Genomic DNA, 21,173 nt, shown 5'->3' on the forward strand with positions numbered 1-21,173 from the left:
GATGGTCAGAGAGCTGCTACTCCTTCCTCCGTTCATATCTCATGGACATCGGATGAAGTTGAGGTGGTCAGGCCGAGCGGGCGACCCGAACCTTCTACAACCTCTGTCTCAGCCCACGGTCGAGTGGCCCAATCAAAATAAGCATCTTCTTCAGGGAAAGGAAACTTACCCATGGATGAGTTACCGTCGGTGCTTAAGGAAACCGATCTGCAGTCCATTAGTAAGGAATACAACCTTCGAACTGACTCCTTCGAGCTCATCAGATGTCATGGCGATCTCTGAGCTGATCATTTCTTTGAAGAAAATGACATAATCATGGTATATGAAGAACAATTAGAGGCCGGGCTTTGGTTCTCCCTGGACGAATTCTTTAGAGCCATTCTATAGTTCCATCATGTATGTGTAGCCCAAGTGCACCCGAACTCTTGGCAGATTCTTGTGGCTTTCAGAGGCTTATGCCGAGCTAAAAAGCTCGAGCCTATAGTAAAGGTTTTCGCTGAGTTGCATAGGCTCACTCGACGAAAGGATGACGAGTGTTGGTTTTTCCAAGCAAAGTCACACTGTGCACTTTTTACTGATCTCCCTTCTTCGTTGAAGAATTGGAAGAACCGATTCTTCATATTGAGAAGTAAGATCCCAAATGTCTTTGAGGGTATCCCACGCTGTTGGCAGTACCTGGTCCCTTCAGTTCCAAAGAAGATCGCCCTAAATAGAGACGAGGACATCACGGTAAAGGAATTGAAGGATCAGGCTGCTACTCACAAGTATTCATGTCTAGATGCGGTTATGGCCGAACTGAAGTGGTGGCTAATGCAGATGATCGCCCATAAGGATTATGAGCTGCAGCTCTCTGACCTCGGACCCAGGATTGGTATAACCTAAATCTTTAGCCTCCTAACTTAGGTGATCTCACTAACTTGTTTTCTATGCAGGTATGGTTGGAGGCGAGGGCACGAAGGAAAAACGTAAGCGAAAAAGGAAGGTCGCCCAAAAAGTGTGAGAAATGAAGATTGCTGTTGTATCCCAAACGTTAGGGTAAAACTCAGTAGAAGTGTCGGGCTCTTCGTCCCGACCTTCGGGACAGCTGACCTCAGAGATAGAGGTCGCTCCTTCCCCTTCTCGACAAGATGAACTGCCACCTCCGCTGGTTTCTTCAAGTGCGGAGGGAGGGTCTTCCCATCCTGCTGTGAGGACCCTCTCTCATGGTGCCCAAGTCTTCATCCACTCACTAGAGAAGAATTGCTCGGTTCGGGGAATCCTGGCCTGGCCAAGGTTTTGGGTGCCATCATCTGCTTTCAGGATGATCGGAATAGGTTGACTCTTGATAGCATTGACGACCTCCTGGCTCAGACGATGATCTTGAGCGTAGAGAGCCTTGTGAATCAACATATAATTAGAGAAAAGGCTCATCTCTTGAGACAAGAAATTCTGAAGGCAGTCCAAGACGTTGCTTTTGCCAAAACCCAACTTTCGTCTGCTCAGGACTACATCACCGAGATTAAGGGTCGGATGAAATCTTATGAGGATAGGATAGCCGAACTGGACTAGGAACTCAAAGAAGCTCAGGCCTGCCGAACTGCCAATGTTACTCGCCTTACCGAGGAGATCAGAGTGAAAGAAGAAGAGGCCGTGACAAGGGAAGCTGGTGCTTATGTGAATGCACATGGCTATCTTCTGGCCGAGTTTGTAAGGCACTATCCTGAGGAAGACTTCTCCTGGATGGTGGATCTTATCCCTAGAGATGAAGAGGAGAGCGAAGAGGAGCCTGAGAGAGAGAGAGAGGATGATAGAACTAACAGTGTACTCGGAGAGCAGGTTAGGGGAGACCCTCCTGCCGAATGACTTGTACATTTTTATTTTAAAATGAATTGAAGTCTTTTATGTTCAATTTCTTGATAAGATCGAAAAGCATCCAAACCAAATTGTCTGAGTATTAATTAAAAGATAAGAGATCGGAAAAACCATACACACGAACATGAGATCGGACGAAACCATAACCAAATACCAGATGGAACCTTAGAATATTAGAATTGCAAAGATTTGACACTGGCTTGAATCATTATTAGACCGGATAAAAACCTTAACTTCATTTTGAGGAATATCTAGGGAATTCAAGCGAGAAGCCCGATCACAATATTAGTCAAATGAAATTCTGCGATATTTATGTATAGAGAGATCGGAGAACAACAATAGGCAAGATTGGATGGTCCGGAGATCCAATATTGACTCGAACTCATCTGATAAAGACCAAGAGATCGGAAAACAATCTAACTTGAGCGTGAGATCGATTTGTTCTAGGGACGAGTGATCAGTAAGTTCGAAAAAGCTACCTGTGATTGGGACATCGGTCGAGAACGGATAAAGTTTCAATTTTAAAAGGTCCTTGCCTTCGAAGCTCGGCCAAAATATGGTGTCTACAACTGTCCCTCTTTATATACTTTCTATTAAAGAGAATGAAATTCTCTTGTATAGGAATCATGTGAAGATTCAAAACCATATTTTGGGCGGCTGGGCTATTAGAACCAAAGATCAACTAGAAATTACATGATGAAAATTAAAATCAACTTGGGTATTGAACCCAGAGATTGATGACTGGAAATTAAATGTTGAAAATTAAAATCAACTTGGATCTTGAACCCAGAGATTAATGACAGAAATTAAAATGCTAAAAATTAAAATCAACTTGGATCTTGAACCCAGAGATTGATGGTAGGAAAATAAATGCTGAAAATTAAAATCAACTTAGATCTTGAATCCAGAGGTTGATGACAGGAAATTAAAATGCTGAAAATTAAAATCAACTTGGATCTAGGAACCAAAGGTTGATGACAGAAAATTAAATACTGAAAATTAAAATCAAATTAGATCTAGGAATCAGAGGTTGATGGCAGGAAATTAAATGCTAAAAATTAAAATCAAATTGGATCTAGGAACCAGAGGTTGATGACAGGAAATTAAATGCTGAAAATTAAAATCAACTTGGATCTTGAACCTAGAGATTTATGATAGGAATTTAAATGCTGAAAATTAAAATCAACTTGAATCTTGAACTCAAAGGTTGATAACACGAAAATAGATACTGAAAATTGAAGTCAACTTGGATCTTGAATCTAGAGGTTGATAGCTGAAAATTAAATGCTGAAAGTTAAAATCAACTTAGATCTTAAACCCAGAGGTTGATAACAGGAAAATAAATACTGAAAATTGAAGTCAACTTGGATCTTGAATCCAGAGGTAGATATCAGGAAATTAAATGCTGAAAATTAAAATCAACTTGGATTTTGAACCCAGAGGTTGATAGCAAAAAATTAAATGCTGAAAGTTAAAATCAACTTGGATCTAGAAACCAGAGGTCGATGATAGGATATTAAAATCAACTAAGGGGTTAAGGGTATGAAATGTTGTGTTTGTACCTTTAATGATCACAAAGCAAACCTGACACAAGATGTTCCTCCAATCAAAGTGTACTTAATAAGATCTCGAAGATAGATGATTAATGGAGAGAGTTAAAACGAGTCCCAAGACTTGGCCTATAATGTCCTTTCAGATTTTTGCCCCTTACTCATTTTGTAGAAAGCGCCCTTGCAGGTTTTCACCCTTTTCTACACGTTTTGCTAGGAGCACCATTTTCTGGTTTTCACTTCTACATGTTTTTTTTTTTGCCAATCGCCCGGCCATCGTTCATCCCCTACAAATCTCATAGTAAAGTACATGAGGTTATCAATATTCAAATCCTGATCTTATAATAAAGTTTTAACGAATTAATAGCGCATAAATGAAGGTATATAAGAAAAATAAATTAGAGTGATGGAACAATTTTATTATGGCTTAAAAACAAATGTACAATTTCAAAGGAAAAAGGTACAAGAATAGATCTCACAAATTTCTTGTAGTTAACTTTGAACTCTCTTAACTGCTACTATTTCGAGTAATCTTCCGTCGAACGTTCGTGCTGTAGTGACTTATTACCTCTTCTGGTCTTGGGCTCCCTTCCTTATTTCTCCATTTTCTGGTCCTAGGAGTGCCCTTTTTGGGTTTTCACTCCAGAGGTTTTTTTTTTTTTTTTGCTCACTTTTTCAAGATGCCCTTCCTGGTTTTCATCCTTTACTCATTTTGCAGAAAGCGCCCTTTCAGGTTTTCGTCCTCTTTCACACATTTTGCTAGGAGCGCTTTTTCGGGTTTTCACTCCTACATTTTTTTTTTCAGGCATAATATCTTTTTACAGCACTGCATTCACGGGTCTTGGGAATTCTTCACCGTTCATATGAGTTAAGATCAATGCATCGCCAGAAAAGGCCTTTTTAACCACATAGGGTCCCTCGTAAGTTGGTGACCATTTTCCCCGATGATCATTTTTGGGAGGATCTTTTTCAAGACTAGATCTCCTGATTGGAATTCGCGGGGCGAATGTCTTTATTAAATGCTTTAGCCATTCTCCTTTAGTATAATTACCCATAACATGCTACTGTTAGTCTTTTCTCGTCTATTAGATTCAACTGATCTAGCCTCGATTGAATCCATTTTGACTCATCAATTCCTGACTCTTTTAGAATTCTCAGGGAGGGAATTTCCACTTCTATAAGTAAAATAGCTTCCATTCCATAGACCAATGAATATGGAGTTGCCCCAGTTGATGTCCTTATGGAGCTCCGATAAGCATGAAGGGCGAAGGGAAGCATATCATGCCAATCTCTATAAGTGACGATCATTTTCCTGATTATTCTCTTGAGGTTTTTATTAGCGGCTTTCATTGCTCCGTTCATTTGGGGATGGTATGGTGAAGAATTGAGATGCTGGATTTTGTACTGGTCACATAAATTTCGGATCTTTGGGCCATTCAAATTCTTAGCATTGTCGGTGACAATTTCGCTAGGAAGGTCATGTCGGCAGATGACATTGTTCTTAAAAAAATTTAAGGAATTTATTTTGCGTGATATGAGCATATGACGTTGCCTCAACCCATTTGGAAAAGTAGTCAATAGCCACCAAGATGAACCTGTGCCCATTGGATGCTTTGGGATTAATAGGACCGATTACGTCAGTGCCCCACATTACAAAAGGCCAAGGTGAGACAAGATTAAAAAGCTAATGAGGCGAGACATTTATCGGATCAACATAAATTTGACATTTATGATACTTTTGAAAGTACTCAATACAGTCTTTTTTCAAAGTAGTCCAGAAGTATCCCTGTCTCATGATTTGCTTGGCCATCATATGCCTAGCGTGAGTAGCGCAATTCTCCTCATGAGTTTCAAAAAGGATCCTCCTTGCTTCTTTTGCATCTGTGCACCTCAACAATTAGCCATTGGAGCTTCTTTTATATAAAACTTCACCACTGGGGAAGTATCCTAGTGCCAATCTCCTGATCATTCTTCTTTCATTTCTACTTGCCCCAGGAGGGTATTCCCTGGTTTTGATATAGACCTGGATGTCATGATACCAGGGTTTACCATCCGTTTCTTCTTCGATCTTGAAGTAGTACGCCGGCTCACTCCTTATTTTGATTTGTAACACCTGCATTGTCTGTCCCCCTTCCATCTGAGTCATAACAGTTAGAGTGGCTAAGGCATCGACGAATTGGTTCTTGTCACGGTTGAGGTGAGTGAAGGAAATCTCTTCGAATTTCTTGATCAATTCTAGGAGATACTTTTGATACAGGAGAAATCTCTTTGAATTTCCTGATCAATTCTAGGAGATACTTTTGATACGGGATCAGTTTCGGGTCTTTAGTTTGCCATTCCCCTTTGACTTGGTAAATGATCAAGGCCGAATCTCCGTACACCTCTAATTTTTTTATCTTCATTTCAATGGCAGCCTGTACACCCATTATATAAGCCTCATACTTCGTAACGTTATTGGTGCAGTTGAACCTTAGCTTGATAGCTATTGGGAAGTGTTTTCTATCTGGGGATATCAAAACTGCTCCAATCCCATTACCAGACAAATTGACTACTCCGTCGAAATACATTTCCCATATGTCATTCGGTTCTTTGTCATTGCTGTTGACTTCATTAACATACTCATCAGGGAATTCGAAATTCAGAGCTTCATAATCCTGGATCGGGTTTTCTGCTAGGAGGTCAGTGATCATGCTTCCTTTCACTGCCTTTCTGGTCATATAGACAATGTCATATTGAGAAAGTATGACCTGCCATTTTGCTATCCTCCCTGGCACGAACAGGCTTTCAAATACATTATTGATTGGGTCCATTCTGGAGATGAGCCATGTTTTATGATTCAACATGTAGTGCTTGAGCCGATTTGCCGTCTATGCCAATGCGCAGTAAGTTTTCTCTAGGAATGAGTATCTCGACTCGAATTCATTGAATTTTTTGCTTAAATAGTAAATGGTTCATTCCTTTCTTCTCATGTCATTGTGCTATCCCAGAACACAACCCATCGAGCTCTACTGAACTGTCATATACAGAATCAACGGCCTTCCCTTCACTGGAGGAACCAATATTGACGGATTTGATAGGTACTGTTTAATCTTTTCAAAAGCCTCTTGACAAACTTGATCCCACTGGGTGGTGTTATTCTCTTTGAGTAGTTTAAAGATGGGCACAGCTTTAGCAATGAGATTACAAATGAATCTCGAAATGTAGTTCAGCTTTCCCAGGAAACTGCACACCTCCCTTTCTGTCTTTGGGGATAGCATTTCTTGAATGGCTCAAACTTTGTCTGGATCCACTTCTATTCCCTTCTCGCTTACTATGAATCCTAATAGTTTATCGAACCTGGCCCCAAACATACACTTAGCTAGGTTTAGTTTCAGTCGATACTTCCTGAGCCTTTCAAACACCTTTCTCAACACTCGTACGTGGCTTTCTGCCTCTCTGGATTTGATAATCATATCATCCACATATACTTCTACTTTCTTGTGCATCATGTCGTGGAATAATATGACCATGGCATGTTGGTAGGTAGCTCCGGCATTTTTTAATCCAAAGGGCATCACCCTATAGCAAAATACCCCCCACTGGGTGATAAAAGCAGTTTTGTCTTTGTCCCCCTCATCCATGGGGATTTGGTTATACCCCGATGCCTCGTCAATACATGAACATCTTCCCAGCCCTGCAGCATTGTCTACCAGCATATCTATGTGTGGGAGAGGAAAATCATCCTTCAAGCTTACCTTATTAACATCCCTGTAATCAACACATACCCTTACTCTTCCATCCTTTTTCATTACAGGGACAACATTAGCTATCCACTGGGGGTATTTCACCACTTCCAGGAATCCAGCATCATACTGCTTTTTTACTTCATCCCTAACTTTGAGCAGTGTGTCGGGGTTCATTCTTCTCCCCTTATGTTTTACTGGAATCGTCCCTAGAATTAGAGGGATCTTATGGGTTACTATCTGAGGATCCAATCCGGGCATGTCATCATAGCTCCATCAGAATACATCAAGGAATTCCTTGAGTAAACTGACCATACTCTCTAATTCTCCGTTATTCACGACCTTAAGTTCCCTCTTCATTTCCTTAGTCCTTAGATTTATGGTGTGTATTTCATCCCCACAAAGCACCAGGGAAGGTTCATCTCTTTCACCCTGTTCTTCTACGGACTCTTTTTCGGAATCACTTGAACCAATGACAGTTATAGGAGTTTCAAAGTTAACATAAGAAATTTCAGAGTCAATTGAATTATTAGGTCTGGATTGATTGATGGTCCTAAAGAAATGAAAGTGGTGTATATATTAAAAAAAATGGATTTTAATGGTGAAAGGAAAAAGAGAATTGGACACAAAATGCGCTATTAATTTATTAATTCTTTAATCATAAGCAAAGGGTCCATTTACAACATTACACTTGTCACCATGGACAGAATGATCAAGTGTTGATAACAAAATGCACTTTACTCGAGATTAAGCAAGGGGTTATCTTCTGCTTCCCAATTATCAAGTTCTTGCCCTTCAGCGATTGGTGAAATCAACGCCTCGGACACGGAGTCTAGCTGTATGACATCGATGGATGGTTCCAAAGGAGACTCTTCGCTTTCATCCCTAGGTTTTATCACATTCATGCCATTGCCTATACCATGATTAGGTAATGGGTTTGAAGTGACATTGGGAAGAGAGCCATTTCCCTCAATTTTTAACCATCCATTTCTGATCAGAGCCTGTACTCTTCCCCGAAGAGCTCCACAATTATCGGTTGAATGCCCCACTGCCTCACCATGATATTTGCATCTGTCATTAGCATCATACCACCTAGGATATGGTGGCTGAATTGGGTCAAGGGGAATAGGCACTATCTGATTTATACCCAGTAGGTATTGTTAGATTTCACTGAGCGAAAGGGGGAGAGGTGGATCAGGATTCCTTGGTGGTCTTGGGTTGGTTTGAGGAGCAGGTGGTCTCAAATGAATAGATTGAGTAGGCGGTTTAGGGTGGTAAGCTGCTTGAGGTGGATATTGTGGGCGAGGATGAGGACAATTTGGAAAAGGGGGTGGAACATTTGCTATTATTGGGCCCTACATTGGAGGGTATGGTCGAAAGTTATTGTGAGGGAGTGGTGGTTGAGTTTATCGGGTGATAGAGTGTACATCACCTTCCTTCTTCTTCCCGAAACTTGTCGTTTTCTTTGCAGAGTTTTCTCTAGTCAACTCCTGCAACCTTCCTAACTTGAGGTTAGCTTCAATTCTTTCGCTAGCTTGGATAATGTTGGAAAAGCTATTAGACATATTTCCGATCATTAAATTGAAATACGAGGCCTTCACGGTTTCAATGAAGAGAAAGCAAAGCTCAACTGCCTTCTCTCTCCATCTCTGTGCATATTCCTTAAAGCTCTCCTTCTCTTGCAACACTAGATTTTGAAGGTCTTTTCGTGTCGGGGCGACATTGCAATTGAGCTTGTACTGCTTGAGGAAAGTATCAGCCAAATCTTTACAGGAGCGTAGTTTACTCCTATCCAGTTGTATGCACCATCGTAAGGCTGTCCCGGAGAGGCTTTCATGAAAGAAATGGACCAGAAGTCTATCATCTTCTGTGAGGGCGGACATCTTGGCTATGTAAGTGGCCAAATGGATGCGGGGGTCTGAATTTCCGGTATAATTGTCAAAGTCCGGAACTTTAAACTTAGGTGGTACCACTACATCCGTTGCCAATCTCAGTGAAGATACATCGACTGAGCCATACATGTTTAGACCTTCTATAGCTCTTAGTCTTTCCTCTAGAGCAGATAACTTCTCATTTTCTTTTTCTTTATTTTCACCCCCTGCTACATAAGCCATGCCTCTAGTTGGGAAATTAGTTGCAGGGTAAACTGAAGGGATTGGTATGGAAGGGAGAAATTCAGCGTTTGAGACAGCCGAATGATAAGAAAAGGTTAAGTCATTATTTTGGGAGTGTTGGACTAACAGTGATTGTCGGATCAGGAATAGGAGGTTGGAAGGTGAAAGAGGTTGAAGCTTGATGGGAATCAACTATCGTTGCGAGTGGGGGAGGGACTGGTAAATTTGGTTCTGGTGTAGGTCGAATGGTTTCTCTACTTTAGGACATCTCCTTCATCAGTTTCATCAATTCTGAGACTTGGTCTCTCAATTTTGGAACTTATCCTTATAGGTTTTGCACTTGTTCCTGGTCTTCCACAATCTTCTTTGCTCGGGACCTTGTTAAGTATACTCTTTTTGGTTAAACTACTTGCTTGATCGAATTTGCTTTGCTTGGAGCAATGTTGATTTCCTGTGGAAAGTAGGTCAGCAGAATAAATTCAGATAATTTTGAATTATACTGCTGGCGTGGCAATATCTATACACCTATCAAAGTAGAAAGGTGTTTAGATCATCCTGACAATATGATTCAAAATTACCCTTATGTTATTTAAGAAAAATTTTAAAAACAGAGTAAGGTGAAAGCAAGTATGTCCCTTTTGTCCTAAAATAGGGTAACCATGACACCGGGTGGGTACTATCTAATCGGATGGTTCTACCTTTAAGGATGGCTTATCATAGGCTTCGACTAATGTGACGATTTAGCTCAAGGTCTAATTTTCTAAAGCCACAGGTTCCCAAATCGTCCCTACTGTAAACAGTAGAGCTTCATTTTACCATTATGATAATGACGGGAAAATCCACGGTTATCACGATAGATGAAATAAGTTCCAATCTGAGCAGAAGCCTTCACGGATACTAACGGGGTAAAACCCACGGGTACCGCTACATGACTCCCTCCTATTTTCTAAAAGGGTAAGAAAGCCCCGGTATAGGGCTGAAGTGTGTGAGGATATCATGCGAGTAATCAGTGTGTGAAGGGACATATTTACCTCTTCCCTGTTTGGGTTGAGTTTTAGATGAAAATTGTTGTAATAAATAAGATAATCAAAATAAGCAAAATGGTTAGAAAGAATAACAATAATCATTATATTAAGACTTTCGAATTTTGTAAGTTAAGCCCCCTAATTATGATTTTAATTTTCATGAGCATAAAATTAAATATGCTTTTGGACCTCTAAACCAGGGTTAAGGTGAAATATCCCCAGTGGAGTTGCCAAGCTGTCGCAAGGGTTTTTACGGTCATTGTACGAGTCTCACCGAAGTGGGAAAAGTGAGGAGCCGCTACTTTAATTTTGAGGGAAATTAAAGAAAACCATTTGTAAAAATAAAAATCCACTTTGAAAACAGAGATTCTAGGTCCGGGGTCCATATACGGGTGGGGAAGGTGTTAGGCACCCCACCTCGTCCCTCAATGAGGGTAAGTAGATTTGATGTTGTGCTCTTTATAAATTAGTAATTTAGGGGGTAAAATAATGATGTTAATCCTTTGTCAAAATAAAAGGAATATTTGATACTTCATTATTTTAGGTTGCCCAAGAACATGAGTACATGAGATGACCCTTAGTGAATAGGTGTTGTGTAATGGATTTTTGTTAGGGTTGATATGAATGCTGAAGTTGTGATATTTTAGTTTGGATTTAAGCTAAGAGAATTGGGGTAAGAACTCTCTCTCGATCTCTTAATGAATTCTGTTTAAACTTTAAGCGGAGGATTTCAGGTAAGAACTCTCCCCTGATCTCCATATATTTTATTAAGATTTTGGCCGAGAACTCGGGTAAGAACTCTCCCCCAATCTCTTAGAGTTTTAAGAATTAAAGTTGAGAGCTCGGGTAAGAACTCTCCCACGATCTCTTAGCGTATTAAGAATTTAAGTTGAGAGCTTGGGTAAGAACTCTCCTCCGATCTCTTAGCGTATTAAGGATTTAAATTAAGAGCTCGGGTAAGAACTCTCCCCCGATCTCTTAGCGTATTAAGGATTTAAATTGAGAGCTCGGGTAAGAACTCTCCCCCGATCTCTTAGTGTATTAAGAATTTAAGTTGAGAATTCGGGTAAGAACTCTCCCCTGATCTCTTTATATGTTGCGTTAAAAATTAGACTGAGTTCGGGTAAGAACTCTCCCCCAATCTCTTAATGTGTTTGTTAGAATGTCGTTTTATAAGAACTTTGAACTAAAGATTCTAGTAAAGGGTCCTTCTTGACCCCTTTTTATATGGGAATGAAGTACCGAAGACGCAGGAAACCCGTGTTAAGCTTTTCCTAGCCTATGGGACCTTATAACTAGATGGTGGATGAAAGACCGAACTCCTTGCCGATCTTTTGTGTGATCGCTTTATTAGAACTCTTTGATTTGTGACATCCGATCTCTTTTTAGTTACTCACCTGGGGTCCAAACTTATCTTGATTCCCGATCTATTATCTTATCGCATGGGTTTGTTCCAAGCCCCGATCTAATGACTTATTTGTTTGACCTAATCTTGTTTCCATCTTATTCGACCTTTGCTACACCTATTTTCCTTTATCATTTTTCATTTATTTCAGACCAAAAACTCTCATGTTAAAGTACTCCTGCCTATATTCTTTAGAGTATTTATGGGTCACCGATGACTTGAACGTCTACTCTCGAAAGGAATGAAAACTAGGTGACGATAAATAGAGTTTACGAATGAATAAAAAGAAGGGATAGGAAATAACTACTGGCCTAGATAACATATTCTGAGATTTAATATAACTGGATATAAAAGAAACTTTAAAAGAAAACTGGAGAAGACAAACCAAGGGTATTCAATAAAATGACAGTTTAGACGCTTACCTGTGGAAAGTTGAGGAGACAGGCAAGCTGACCCCGGTATCCATAAATCTTGAAGAGGTGAAAGCTAACGGTCGAAGGACTTGAGCTTACCCAAGGTAATGGGAATGGATCACAATGAAGTTGAGCTCGGAGGGTAATGCACAGATATTAGGGCGATCGGAATGAGGCGGAGTGAAGATGATTTCAGAGGGTGGTGCATAGGAACTAAAAATGAAAATCTCAGGATTTAGAGCTCCTTTTGATGAAATACTTTGGAAAACTGGTTTCTAAAGTTTCTCAACACTTTGAAAGCCCTGAACAACAAGTGGTAAGACTGAAACAAAGTCCAGAGTTTTTTCACGATAATCACCACCTTCTTCTTCCTTTCTACAGTGTTGCATGCAGGTATTTATAGGGAACGGGTGCCCAAAATGAAGGGTCAGGATCTTATTAGGGGGAGACAGAAGGCTCATATTCAAAAGGACATAATCTGATGTCTGGGAATTAAAGAGAATCAAAATGGAGGGTCGAGATTCCATTCAGAATATCTTTCCTTTCTCCCCTTAATCCAACGGTCAAGGATCTTACCTTATGAAATAGATCCAAAGGCTGGGAATAAAAGGCACCGAATCTGTCATCTGCTTTTGATCTAAGGGCCCCAGATCCATCCTTACAATTATAATCAATGGTGTAGATCGGGATGTACAAGGCTGCTTTAACAGTTTTGGCATCTGGCGGCTAGGAGGGTGTCGTTGCGAATGAGATGTCTGGTGAGGATTTGATCATGCCTGCAATGCTTTAACTAACTCGGATCTAACGGTGGGGGAAGCTAATTGAAGGCCATGATTGGTAGTTATTCAAGTCCCTGAGTTCTCCAATCTTACGGGTCGTTCCTTTGCTTTTCCGCTCTTCCCATTATGACCATCCCCTTTTAGGGTCATTATTCTGATCTCTATCTCTTGCATCGGGTCCCCTCTTATTTCCCAATCTCTCTCATTCCTGATCTTTCCTTTCTATCTAACTTGCATTGGGTATTTTTTTGATCTCTGATAAGTGTACTCGATCTAATCCCTAGACGAATCGTCATTCGCTAATCCGTGGGTTTGGGAATTTGTTCAATCTGGTGACCTTAGTTGACCAATCTCATTTATCAGATTTTTTATTATGTTTCTGGAACCTTCTTGCGACGTGTCAAAGAGGCAGCCCAGTCTCGCTAACCAATGCGTCACTTGGGACTTCTTGAGCATTTAATGCTCAGACAAGTATAAATAGGAGAAAGGTGAGTCATTTGTTTCCTTATGTCATTTTTAGACCTTCCCCTAGCGATTTCAACACTTCCTCTAGCTTTCTAAAGTTTTTAAGCATCGATTTACACTCCGGTAAGAGTTTTGATCTTTTCTCGGTTAATTTTCCTTTTTGTTTTATGAAAATGAGCGATACCAATGGTCAGAGAGCTGTTAGTCCTTCCTCCGTTCATATCTCATGGACATCGGATGAAGTTGAGGTGGTCAGGCCGAGCGAGCGATCCAAACCTTCTACAACCTTTGTCTCAGCCCGCGATCGGGTAGCCTAATCAAAATAAGCATCTTCTTCAGGGAAAGAAAACTTACCCATGGATGAGTTGTCATCGATCCTTAAGGAAACCGATCTGCAGTCCATTAGTCAGGAATATAACCTTCGGACTGACTCCTTCGAGCTCATAAGATGTCATGGCGATCTCCGAGCTGATCATTTCCTTGAAGAAAATGACATGATCATGGCATATGAAAAAAAATTGAAGGTCAGGCTTTGGTTCCCCCTGGACGAATTCTTTAGAGCCATTATGAAGTTCCATCATGTATGCATAGCCCAAGTGCACCCGAACTCTTGGCGGATTCTGGTGGCTTTCAGAGGCTTATGCTGAGCTAAAAAGCTCGAGCCTACAGCAAAGGTTTTTGCTGAGTTGCATAGGCTCACTCGACGAAAGGACGATGAGTATTGGTTTTTCCAAGCCAAGCCGCACTATGGGCTTTTTACCGATCTCCCTTCTTCATTGAAGAATTGGAAGAACTGGTTCTTTATATTGAGGAGTAAGATCCCGAATGGCTTTGAGGGTATCCCACGCAGTTAGCAGTACCTGGTCCCTTCAGTTCCAAAGAAGATCGCACTAAATAGAGACGAGGACATAACGGTAAAGGAATTGAAGGATCAGGCGGCTACTCACAAGTATTCATGTCTAGATGCAGTTATGGCCGAACTGAAGTGGTGGCTAATGCAGATGATCGCTCATGAGGATTATGAGCTGCAGCTCTTTGACCTTGGAGCCAGGATCGGTATAACCTAAATCTTTTGCCTCCTGACTTAGGTGATCTCACTAACTTGTTTTCTATGCAGGTATGGCCTGAGGCGAGGGTGCGAAGGAGAGCCGTAAGCGAAAAAGGGAGGTCGCCTGGAAAGTGCAAGAAATGAAGATTGCTGCTGTATCCTAGACGCCGGGGCGAGACTCGATAGAAGTGTCGGGCTCTTTGTCCCGACCTTCGGGACAGCCGACCCCAGAGATAGAGGTCAATCCTTCCCCTCCTTGACAAGATGAACTGACAGAGACCTCTGTCGGTTTCTTCAAGTGCGGAGGGAGGGTCTTCCCAACCTACTGTGAGTACACTCTCTCGTGGTGCCCAGGTCCTCATCCACTCACTAGAGAAGAATCGCTCAGTTCGAGGGAATCCTGGCCTAGCCAAGGTTTTGGGTGCCACCATCTACTTTCAGGACGATCGGAATAAGCTGACTCCTGATAGCATTGACGACCTCCTGGCTCAGACGATGAGCTTGAGTGTAGAGAGCCTTGTGAATCAATATATAATCAGAGAAAAGGCTCATCTCTTGAGACAAGAAATTCTGAAAGCGATCTAAGACGCTGCTTCTGCCAAAACCTAACTTTCATCTGCTCAGGACTACATCACCAAGATTGAGGTTGGATGAAATCTTATGAGGATAGGATAGCCGAACTGGAGTCGGAACTCGAAGAAGCTTAGGCCTATCGAACTGCCGATGTCACTCGCCTTACCGAGGAGATCAGAGTGAAAGAAAAAGAGGCCGTGACGAGGGAAGCTGGTACTTATGTGAATGCACATGGCGATCTTCTGGCCGAGCTTGTAAGGCGCTATTCTGAGGAAGACTTCTCCTGGATGGTGGATCTTTTCTCTAGAGGTGAAGAGGAGAGCGAGGAGGAACTGAGAGAGAGAGAGAGGATGATAGAACTGACAGTGTACCCGGAGAGCAGGTTGGGGGAGACCCTCCTGCCGAATGACTTGTACATTTTTATTTTGAAATGAATTGAAGTCTTTTATGTTCAATTTCTTGAAAGATCAAAATGCATCCAAACCAAATTTTCTGAGTACTGAATTGATCGAATGCAGTTGAACATTAAACCTGAAAGCAACTATTAATTAAAAGATAAGATATCAGAAAAACCATACATGCGAACATGAGATCGGATGGAACTATGACCAAATACCAGATGGAACCTTAGAATATTAGAATTGCAAAGATTTGACACTAGCTTGAATCATTATTAGACCGGATAAAAACCTTAACTTCATTTTGAGGAATATATGGGGAATTCAAGCGATAAACCCGATCACAACATTAGTCAAATGAAATTCCGCGATATTTGTATATAGAGAGATCGAAGAACAACATTAAGCAAGATTGGATGGTCTGGAGACTCAATATTGACTTGAACTCATCTGATAAAGACCAAGAGACCAGAAAATAATCTAACTTGAGCGTGAGATCAATTTGTTCCAGGGAAGAGCGATCAGTAAGTTCGGAAAAGCTACCTATAATTGGGACATCGGTCAAGAATGGATAAAGTTTCAATTTTAAAAGGTCCTTACCTTCGAAGGTCGGCCAAAATATGGTGTCTGCATAAGAGTACATGACACATCTCATGTTTAAAGGGGGAATCCTAAGGAGTATCTATATGAGCTAGGCACATTGGTTAAAGTAAGAAGAAATCCCAAGGAGCTTCTATATAAGCTGGGCATATTGGTTATAAAGGATTCTAGTGATAACCATGTGTTTGACAACCAAGTATATGTAATGAAAAGACTATGTGCTTGTTTTAAGTAGTTCAGGCTTACTAAGCCTCCCAGCTCACCCCCCCTCCCTTAACCAAATCAAGTTTTACATGTAGTAGATGTATAAGAATGTAGAAGGGCTTTGGCATATTAGAAGGGCAACTTTTGTAATAGTGATAGATTCATCCATGTTTTGTATAAATATCTTAAGTGTATAGGGGTATGTATTTATGTCATGTCTTGGTGCTACATAACGTTAATATATGTGATGTTTTAGTGGATATATGTTTTTATGTCTATGGTATTGGCATGTATGTCTAATATATGATAGTATGTGAATGTGCTTGCTAGTAGGATTGTATAATTACATGTGTTAGTGAGTTGTTTCCTTTAGAATGAAATGGAAGAGCATAATGAATATTGAAAGTATAAGATATAATTAAATAAGTTTAAAAAGTGAATGTGGAGTCCCCTAAAGGGAAATAAATGTAATTAGTGAAATGAAAAAGATAAAAGAGTAAGACCAATCATTTAAGCCTTCTCCACAGTCAATTGAAATATAATGTATAAATGATGTAATGTTTAAAATAGGAAGTTGCGTCTTACTAATCACACTAAATAAGAGAAATGTAATGAAAGTCTATTGGGGCAACTAAAGACTCTCTTTGGTATTTTAATACCAAGGATAGACTAAATGATAAAATAAAAGTAAAGTTTAGTGTGATTAATAGGTACGATTAAAGTTAAAATAATATGACCATGTAAAAAAGGTTCCTTAAGGGAACCTTCCCAAAGTTAAGGTATTAAATGTGTTGAAAAGCTGTAAAAGAAATAAGAAAGTAAAGGTATATGAGTATACTCTTATGTGGCTCATAACAGTCTTATAAAGGATACAGAAAGGGCTTAGTTTTGTACAAATGAAGTAAAGTATAGTAGTAATGGTAATGAAAGACATAAAAAGAAAAAGAAATTTTCACATAATGCACTTTTTGTTGTGCTTGAGTCTTAGGGAGGAAAAAACTTCTTTTAGACCTTAAGAAAAGTTCCAAACCTTAGTAGGTCAAAGTTTACAGTCTTAAACTTATTACGAGATCTAGCAACTTTAAGTTGACCCATTCTCTAGAGCCGGTAATGACCCATTTGCTAGGCCATAACAACAAGTGCGAGGAATGGGTTTTGACTTGTTGAGCAAGTGTGTTATGTGTGCTTGAAGTTGAAATTATAGGTTTAGACTCTACAGTTAAGTAATCTCTCAGCATTGATTTTCTGGGGAAAGGGTATGCCTTCAACTAGGGACCAAAGTTTGGTATTGATAAGGAACCAAAATAAACATCCTCCAGTGCTTTGTTGAATGGGCATAGGAGACTAATATGCCCTATAATAGCACAACTATAGTAGATATCTAGGAGTTTTTCAAATCTGAAGCCTACCCATTATAAGGAACCATCTAATTTTTTGTTGGAAAACTAGTGAAAGTGTTTATCTATTGACATATTGACCCTTACTCACAAGAAATGGGGTATTCCTATTACTCCATTCAAAGCATAGTCAACATCCAGAAAATCTCCAAGAAGGCTACTTATAATTTTGGTATTTAATAGGTTCATTTGATTTGGTTAGAGACCATGGATTTGGATCAAAAAGGAGAATGAGAAATAGAAATTTCTTGGAATGCTTTATTAGGGGGCCATTCTTAGATTGCAATGTGTTGGTTGTGAATCGACCATGGACTATTGAGTAAAACAATGCGCATCAAATTCATACTTGAATGTAAAGACAAATTGGTTTGTTGTTCTTGTAACAACTCTAAAGTCCCTCCTTAATTGCCAAGACTTATTGAGAACTACCTTAATGGTGTTGGCAATGAATGTCTTGTGAGAAATAACTTTCCCCACCAAAGTTCTTTGCTTTACTTGTGTTTGAGCTCCTTGTTTAATGATGAGTTATAGGATATTACCTCCACAAGTGAGGTTATTTGTTTTCACTATGAGGTCATGGACTTGTGCTTCCATTGGAGTAAGTTGGAATTGAAAGTTGATGGATGAATTGTTTTAAGGAAGTAAATGCAGGGAGGGTACAAGATGGCTGGAAGGAAGGATGAGTAAGATTGAACGAGGTAAGAAAGATCACACGTCAGGGAGAAATTGATTCTAGGAGAGAGGGCTAAGCTCCAGATACTCCAACAATAATAACTTTTTTGCCAAAAGACCAGGTGCTTTTAGATGAGCATCAATTATTCTAAAGTTTCTTCTGAATTGTGTGGTTTCAAATTTAAATTATAATCAAAGGCAAATGAATTAAAAAAAATTCAAAATAAAAAATTAAAATTAAAAGAGTTCGTTAAAACCAAAAATCAAAGATCAAATAGCACCAATTACAAAAGAGAGTTATAATAGCATGGTAAATGTAACTACTTGTCGAAATATACGAAGATGAGATTCCAATATTAGTTTTGCATATATTTCTTTTTTTTTTTTTTTTAATCCTTGTATATCTATAAAGCAAGCATGTTATGTTGATTTTATTTTCTTTAATAAAAAAGTGATAATCAAAATAATTTTTAATATTACGGTTAAAGCTTTTAAAATTTAATTTCCTTAAAAATTAAAAATTTTAAGACAAATAAAAAGTAAACATATTTGAATCGTTGTGACTTTTATGAAAATTAAAAAATAAACATTTAATAAGAAAAATATCATAAACATTATCTCAAAAAGAATTAAAAATGAAAAAAATTAATACAATTAATTAATTTAATATATATATATATATATATATATATATATATAGAAGGAGTCAATTAACTTAGCTTTTGGTTTTACAATTAATAATACATATTAATATATTACTATATATTAGCTTAAAACTTTATGTAGTACATGCATTTTTTTTTATTTTTCTTTTCTTTTGCATTATCATTATCATTATATGCTTTCTCATATTATTAGTATTTTAAAGAATTAATCTTTGAAGCATGTACATTGCATATGCATCAAATAAAAAAATAAAATATAATATTAGGCTATATATATATAATTCATTATTTTAAATATACTATATTTATGATCTATTTAGTTATATATAAATATATAATTAATTATGTTAAAATTATATAATATATCCAAAAAAATAATGACATAAACATGTATAAAATTAATTTTAGTTTTAGTTCTTTTATTTGATAGGATTTGTACAGTTTGATAAAACATCGTTCCAAGTGTAATTATTGATAAAGAACTATAATTTTGTTAAAGCAATAAAATATATTTAATTTAGTGCATTTTGACTCTTATAATATCAATTTTTGAAGTCAATTTTTATCAATTTTATTTTTTAATTTAATTTAGAATAATAAATAGGATACACAACTCTACCCTCAATGCTAAAAAGAATAAAAATATAAAAAATATAATAATTATAATAATATATTATATTTTAAAAAATTTTTGTGCAAAATATAAAATAAAATTTGAAATTTACAATTATTTATAAATTAAATATTTTGATAAACTAATTTTGATTTAGGCGTAGGAATTAAATTTTTGTATAATGTATAGGAATATTAGGAAAATAAAATTATAAAAAGAATAAAAATTGCGAAAAAAATACAATTTCTATGTTTTTTTTATAATTCTATTTTTTAATATTTAATTTATGCTAATTAATATCTTTTATAAATAATATAAAATTATAAAAATATTTTAATAGGTTTACAATATTTAGCCGATAAGAAAATTCTAAAACTTAAAAAAAATGTTGAATATATATAAAATAAAATTTATTAGAATTCTATTTTAATATTTAATTTATATTAATTAATATTTGTTATAAATAATATAAAATTATGAGAATATTTTAATGTCACGACCCATTTTTTTGGTCAAACTGACACTAGGATGATTTGTGTAACACCCCTATTTGTATAGCCTGGTATATTTCACTGTTCCGTTGATCGAAGTCGGTCCGGACAATTAAGGGGATTAGAACCACACTTAAGACAACTAGAAAAGCCATAAATACAAATAATTAGTAATTGCCAATTAGTTAAGTATAAATAAGAAAAACAGAACATAAGAAGTTAAACGAACCGAGAGTCACAGCGATGGGTGACCTTCTCGGGAAGGATTGCGAAGTCATTTTAAACTCAAATTTCGAACCGTAAAATGTGACGCTGCGGTCCTTAGGACCCTTATGAACACAGTGGAAAGAGAAGATCACGAAAAAGAACTGTTAAGTCAGTCAAATAATTACGTCAGGGAGCCGAAAAAAATATTAAATTATTTACAAATCGGAATGAACCGGCGAGGGGCAATTTGGTCAATTGATCTCGAGAGCTGAATCCTGACCTAACTGTCAAATAAAATCGAAGAAAAGAAAATTTCGGAATTGAGAATTAAATTAAAGAATTAATAGAAAAATAAAAAAAAAAGAAAATGAAAAAGTTAAAAAGGTGATGACATCATGCATGATGCCATAAAAATAAGAATTTGTGAATTTAATTAATTAAATTTTTGGTCTTTCATAAGAAATAAAAGAAGCATAAAGAAAAAAAAAAAAAAAAAAAAAAAAGAAAACTTATCTCTCAACCCATCACTCACCTCTCTCTCTCCCTCACCCTCACTTTCCTCCATTAACAAGCTTTTAAAGCTTGAAAAATTTAGTTCTTCCCCCACAAATTTCAACCCTAAATCTTAAAAAGCTTCTAAGTTACCCTAGCAAAGAAGATTGAAGAAGAATAGGAAGGAAGAAAGTGAAGAGTGGGTTAGCTTGGAAATCTAACAAGAGAGGTAAGTTAATTTAATCTTTTTTTTTTAGTTTAATTAAGTGAAATTGAGTTGAAATTTCATATGAAATGGAAGAATTGATGCTTGTATAGAAATAATGAATTTTTGGCAGCCATGGAAGTTTATGGAATTGATGCGTTTTGATTTAATTAAACATGCCTTCTAGCTTGATTAGTGATGCTTATATGATGTATAGGTTGAGGTTGCCTTGCATTGCTTAGAATTGAGAAGTTAAAAATTTAGGGTTCTTGGCACCTAGGGTT

The 21,173-nt window shown here is 37.9% G+C and overlaps 1 protein-coding gene across 1 annotated transcript; it reads right to left on the bottom strand.

Annotated features, from left to right (window-relative positions):
* Window positions 1-7,860: 7,860 nt before the first annotated feature.
* On the bottom strand, window positions 7,861-9,144 carry LOC131179485 (uncharacterized). The gene is made up of 2 exons (XM_058146340.1): window positions 8,556-9,144; window positions 7,861-8,036 (listed from the first exon to the last, which is right to left on the bottom strand). Exons 1-2 carry the CDS (start codon window positions 9,142-9,144, stop codon window positions 7,861-7,863), a joined length of 765 nt encoding a protein of 254 aa, XP_058002323.1.
* Between the last annotated feature and the right edge of the window lie 12,029 nt (window positions 9,145-21,173).

This window comes from Hevea brasiliensis, chromosome 4, assembly GCF_030052815.1.
Source record: "Hevea brasiliensis isolate MT/VB/25A 57/8 chromosome 4, ASM3005281v1, whole genome shotgun sequence".
In the NCBI taxonomy this organism is placed as follows: Eukaryota; Viridiplantae; Streptophyta; class Magnoliopsida; order Malpighiales; family Euphorbiaceae; genus Hevea; species Hevea brasiliensis.

Coding starts and splice junctions, on each gene's coding strand:
- LOC131179485 (XM_058146340.1), bottom strand. CDS start 9,144: ATGTATGGCTCAGTCGATGTATCTTCACTGAGATTGGCAACGGATGTA. Junction 8,037..8,555: donor TTTCGGGAAGAAGAAGGAAG/GTGATGTACACT, acceptor ATCATGGTATAG/GCAATGGCATGAATGTGATA.